General features: G+C 36.0%; 1 protein-coding gene across 1 annotated transcript; it reads left to right on the top strand.

Annotated features, from left to right (window-relative positions):
- The first annotated feature begins 262 nt into the window (after window positions 1-262).
- On the top strand, window positions 263-1,819 carry RGF6 (root meristem growth factor). Its single transcript, XM_079006722.1, has 4 exons — window positions 263-522; window positions 612-720; window positions 807-853; window positions 1,322-1,819. Exons 1-4 carry the CDS (start codon window positions 400-402, stop codon window positions 1,478-1,480), a joined length of 438 nt encoding a protein of 145 aa, XP_078862848.1. The 5' UTR covers window positions 263-399; the 3' UTR covers window positions 1,481-1,819.
- Window positions 1,820-6,102: the final 4,283 nt, after the last annotated feature.

Here is a 6,102-nt window from a genome sequence, read left to right as displayed (position 1 = left end):
CCGGTGCTTTGAATTCATCTGCATGCATCTACGTAACTCTATTATGCAACTCCGATAAAGAGGTCCCACGTAATTAATAAAAAGTGATAAGGAGAAGGGGACAGTAGAGGATGCCAATATCTTTAATTAAAGATTCATCACCAAACACTTCCATGTTCTCTCTTTAAAGTTTAAACATCCCTTCCTTCCATTCCTCTTACAATATCTGCATTCAATTACCCCAATTCCCCCCAGGCCCCTACCCCAGTTTTTGTATATATAAATTAACAATATAATGTGTCACAACCACATATTGAAACGGCCATCTCTAGTCGGAGTAAACCAACATTCAACAGTTGAAATCATACATCCACGATATAAATAAACCATTTGCTATTCATATTCCCTTGTGAAAAAAAAATGTATTTCCTTGTTTACTATCTCGTGATCCACCTTTGTGTTTCCATGCATGCATGCGATTCTCGCCATCTTGGAGTCTTCCACAAGGAACCCGGGAAAGAACTTCATCTGATTACTAGCAAGGTTTGTGCACTAGCTAACTAATGAATTTTCATGTTCAAAAGTAATATAATATGACTGAGATATATGATTGGTTTGTTTGTTTAATCCAGACACCAGAAATAAGGGCTGGAAACGAAGGAAGAAACTGTAATGAAACTAATATGGAAGATAAGGAGTCCAAGCATGAGTTTCCTTCAGAAGAACTGAAAATGCATAAAGGTTATTATCATTTTATGTGTTTGTGAAATAATTCGTCTGTTAATGTAGCTATTTATGTTGACATGGTATATATATGTTGCTTGCAGGAAATGATATCGAGTTAAAAGTTTCTCAAGATGGAACCAAACCACAGGTAATTATGATACATTTTGTGATCATGTATTTTAACCCCCCCCCCCCCCCCCCCCCCCCTCAGTATCATTTGTGTAAGATTTGTGAGTCTCAAAAACAAAAACAAAAATTATTTTGCACGCATGCATACCATCCATATATAAAATTACTTCTCAAACTACTATAACTCCAAAGCAGAAAGTTTCATATCGATATCCCATGTTTCTTTACTAGATTTGAATTTCAAATACATATATCTTCGTGATCTCGATCTCGATATCATATTTCATAATTAAAGAACTAGTCGAACTTCATTTCTCCCGTGAAAGATTCATCAATTTAAAAAAAGTAACACTTAATGATCCGCATACTACCCAGTTATCGATTTGTAAATACTCGAATACTTGATGGATGATCGAGGCTTTTTTTCAAACATATACGTACACATCTTCTTTATTTCGATCTTATATATATGCTTTTTTTTTTGTAGGGATGGAAGAATCATGCTCGTTTGACAATGGAGTCCAAACAAAAGGATTCGAAGGAAAAAATAAATAATTCCAAGGATAGCAGTGTTACTGAAGATGTCGGAGTCATGGACTATGCACAGCCCCATCGCAAACCACCAATCCACAATTTACAGCCCTAAAAGGCTAGAACTACTCTTGTCAATTCTTCCTTAAATATCTAATATGGGTATTGATCAAGTAAGAGAATCCAGGGGAGATTGATGATATATACACAAGTAATTTAAAATAGTTAGTCAACATATATATACACTCTCTTGTACTCTAAGACTATGCATTCGGAGTTGTAAAACCCTTTTGGAGGGAATAATATCAACTCTAGCAATGCTTTGTTTCTATTATGTATGATAAGTTGTCCTAAAGTAGTAATTGTAGTGGATCATTGTATGGTCATCACTTACAATTATGTCATGTTGCAGTGTTAAAATGTTCTATTAATAAACAATTACAATATCATAAAATGATGTGTGGTCCATTGATATATGTGCCCACGTATTTAATATGCTGGTTGGTACTTAAAGCAAGTAGACAGGTATATGGTAGTTTTTACTTGCTTGTCTCATTTAATATGAAGCCGCATGCATCTAGAACGCTACTAATTAGCATCGGGACATTTGCGAACAATTTTCTGGAAACAATAGGTTCAAACCAGATATATATATATATATATATATATATATATATATATATATATATATATATATATATATATATATATATGCATGCATGAGAATGGAATTACCTACAAATTTTTCCATACGATTCAGGAATAGATATTATTCTTTTGGTCATTCAAGTGTTAATTTGTATATTTCCATTTCTGAAAATTTCAACTAGCTAGGTCATGAAAAATGATTTCCAGTTTAAGCTGATAAAAGATCCAAATTACTCAATCTATATAAACACCTTGCCTCCTATAGCTAGCTATAAGTACGATGGATCTATCAAGATGATGGAACAGTTTCACATATTTGTAATTAACACCAGAAAGGTCAGAATGTATCAATGCTGTCGCTAAGTTTTCAGTGACACCATGTCTTCTTTATAGACTTTGTCACCTCTGAAGTTCATAAAAATTGCTAAAAGTCTGCTGCTATAGACTTCGTCACCATAGAACACTCAACTCCGACAGCATGTTGTCTTTGTAGATTTGACCTATAGTATTAATTATAAAGGTTATTTTTTATTATTATTCAAGAAAATATATAAAACTATACAAGGGTTCTTCGGGTCTAGAAATACAACATAAACACTTAATCCCACCACTCAATCCAAACAGCAGATTTCTCCTTGACATCTCCATATTGACATAACCTTGGTTCAATGGCGGATCCAGAGCAAACATTAACTGGGGTCTATAATGATAAAAATATTGAAAATAAGAAAAATAAGAAAAAAAAATCTGAAATTTGAGGTCTTGTTAAGGTTTTTTAAGCAAAAACAATGGTGTCCAACTTTTTAAGTTGGGTGTCACTATGTAATTCCATAAAAAAGAATTCTATTAAAAATTATGATGGACCCACCATCAAGTAGGATCATGCACCCCACTTTTTATATAATGGCTCCATTATAGCAATAAAGTGCTATTTGAGCAGAGTTTTATGGTTTGACTAATCAAACAATCTACAAAAATAAACTATAAAAACATGGGAAGTGATTCGTAAATAATAGTGTTTTGCCATACACAACAATTCATGCATTATATAGTTGTACAATACAACATTTTAAAACATCAATTGTTGTGTACGGAAAAAAATTGTTGTGTACGGATCAACTTCCTAAAAACATATTCAAAAATTTTAAATAAATTAGTAAATAAAATTGATAACATTGTCATATGTTTACGATAGAGAGAAATTACAAGGTTCTTAAAACATAAAGGCTACAAAGAATAAAGCGGATATAAATACTATCTAGATAAAACTCTAATAAACTAAAGACTAAATGGCCAATAGACATGTGGTCTAATAATATATAGGCTAACATCCCCCCTCAAACTCGCAATGCCACAACAATAAGCATTTAGAGTTTGTCAAACAAGAACCGAAACCGAGAAGTCGATAGAGCCTTCGTCAAAATATCCGCAAGCTGCAAGGTTGATGAAACAAACGGAAGCGATATGGTCCTGAGCTGTAGGTGATGAGTGGTAAAGTGACAATCAATCTCAATGTGCTTCGTCCGCTCATGAAAAAACAAAAGTCTTCGCAATTTGTATCGCACTTTTGTTATCACAATGCAAGGGAGTAGATGAAAAAAAAATATGAACTCCCATATCCGCAAGCAGCCACCGTAACCAGATAATCTCATATGTAGTCAAAGCCATAGCACGATATTCAGCCTCCGTGGAAGATCTAGAGACAACGTTTTGTTTCTTGCTCTTCCATGAAATGAGAGACTCTCCAAGAAATAAACAAAATCTGGTGGTGGATTTACGATCATAACGATCGGCATCCCAATCAACATCACTATAGACACGTAACTCAAGAGAAGACGTCGAGGGAAACAAAAGGGTCTGAAACTGAGTGCCACGAAGATATCTCAGAATACGGAGTACAACTCTCCAATGAACAGAGGTAGGAGCAGTAACAAAATGACTGACAACATGAACAACATGACCAATATATGGACGAGTAACTATGAGATAAACCAAAACTTCCAACAAAAATGTGATAAAGATTTGGATCGGACAAAGGAACACCATTAGTAGGCAAATACCGTGCATTGGTTTCAAGAGGAGTACCAATAGTCTGATTGCCAGAGAGGCCCGCCCGTGTAAACAAGTCAGATATATATTTAGTCTGAGAAAGAAGATACTCTTTCTTAGACTGAGCTACCTCAATACCCAAGAAATAATGCAGCAAGCCCAAATCCTTCACAACAAATCGATGAGCTAGATCATGCTTCAAAGAATCAATACCACCATGGTTATCACCAGTAATAATCATGTCATCCACATATAAGGACAAAAGAATCCGTCCTACACTCGAGCATCTAACATACAAAGCCGAATCATGATTACTCTGGATAAATCCAAGAGAAGTAATTATTGTGGAGAATTTCTCAAACCAAGCACGAGGGGCTTGCTTGAGACCATACAAAGCTTTACGAGCCGACAAACCTCACCCGACTAGTGCTGAATTCCTGGGGGAGGAGTCATATAAACCTCTTCATGGAGGTCACTATTCAAAAATGCATTCTTGACATCTATTTGAAAGATCTTCCACTGTCGAATGCTTGCAACTGCCATCATAGTACGGACTATCTTCATCTTTGCAACTGGGGAAAATGTCTCCACATAGTCAAAACCGTATTATTAGGAATACCCTTTTGCTACAAGTCTGGCCTTGTACCGCTCAACAGACCCATCGGCTTTTGTTTTTATCTTGTACTCCCGGCGAAAACCTATCATATGTTTCCCAGGAAGAAGGGAAACCAAATCCCATGTATGAGTCTGATGAAAAGCAATGAGGTCCTTAGCCATAGCATTCTGCTAAAGAGGATCTAAAACAGCTTCTCTATACGATTCAGGTTCAAAAAGATGATGGATGCTCGCTATAAATGAAGCAAATGGTCCTTAGTATGTAGAGTAAGCAAAATATGGCAGCTTGTTAAACTTGATAGGATGAGTAGATCTCCTAAAGGGTGGTGGTGGAGGTGGATCTTCAATTTCAACTGTCGAAGGAGCAAACTCATGAACAGGGGGAGTCGAGGAACTCTCTGAAGAAATGGGTGTGTCATGAGCTGAAGGATCAGGTGGCATAGATGGGTCTCGAGCCTCTATCTCTTCAACAAAAGGATCAATATGCAGAAGATCTGACTTCGTTACATTATGGGTTGTAGCAGGAATCGAGTAGAAATAAATATGTTCCAAAAAAGTTACATGCATGGAGACATATAACTTCTGACTCACAAGACCGTATCATCGGTATCCTTTCTGTCCAACACCATACCCTAAAAATACACAAATAGCATATTTCGGCCCCAACTTGTTCCTCTCAAAATGATGACAAAGAATAAAATCAGTGCATCCAAAAACTAGTAAGGAAGAGTAGTCTGGTAGGTGACCATATAGCTTCTCAAAAGGAGACATTCCTGAATCCAATGAAGTAGGGATATGATTAATCACATAAACAACAGTTAGGACTGCTTCTCCCCAAAAGGCACTAGGGACATGCGCAGACAGGAGCAATAAGTGGGTTGTCTTAACAATATGAAGGTGTTTTTGTTCTGCTACACCATTTTGTTGAGGAGTGTCAGTACACGATGACTGGTGTATGGTACCATCAGAAGCAAGTAACTGAGTAAAATTATTAGAGGTATATTCACCCCCTAAGTCACACCTGAAACACTTAATCACAGCCGAATGTTGAGTTTTAACAAGACCTCTAAAATTGTTGTAAATGCCAGTGAAATCAGATATGTGTTTCATAAGAAAAAACCATGTATATCGAGCATAATCATCTATAAAAGATACATAATAGGTTGACCCACCCTTTGTGGATACTGGTGCAGGACCCCACACATCATAATGAATAATATCAAAAGAAGCAGTAGAACAAGACATACTTTTATTGAAAGGCAACGCAAAGAATTTTTCCAGTTTAGAACCACTACAATCAGAAATATCACAAGTGCTCAAATGAACCAAAACACCACTAGATGCTAGAAAAATCAAACGTGACACAAACATATGTCCCAAACGAGAATGCCAAAGATAAAACTCGGATGACAAAGGAATCAAACG

The sequence above is a fragment of the Lactuca serriola genome, chromosome 6, assembly GCF_051521515.1.
Source record: "Lactuca serriola cultivar US96UC23 chromosome 6, Lser_US96UC23_V15, whole genome shotgun sequence".
Taxonomy (NCBI): Eukaryota; Viridiplantae; Streptophyta; class Magnoliopsida; order Asterales; family Asteraceae; genus Lactuca; species Lactuca serriola.
The sequence above is the reverse complement of the archived record's forward strand: the minus strand, read 5'-3'. Positions and strand labels throughout refer to the sequence as shown.

Excerpts from the sequence above, each read along its gene's own strand:
- RGF6 (XM_079006722.1), top strand. The coding sequence starts at position 400 with ATGTATTTCCTTGTTTACTATCTCGTGATCCACCTTTGTGTTTCCATG. Across the intron at positions 523-611 it reads TTCATCTGATTACTAGCAAG|ACACCAGAAATAAGGGCTGG; the intron begins GTTTGTGCACTA and ends TGTTTAATCCAG. Across the intron at positions 854-1,321 it reads AAGATGGAACCAAACCACAG|GGATGGAAGAATCATGCTCG; the intron begins GTAATTATGATA and ends TTTTTTTTGTAG.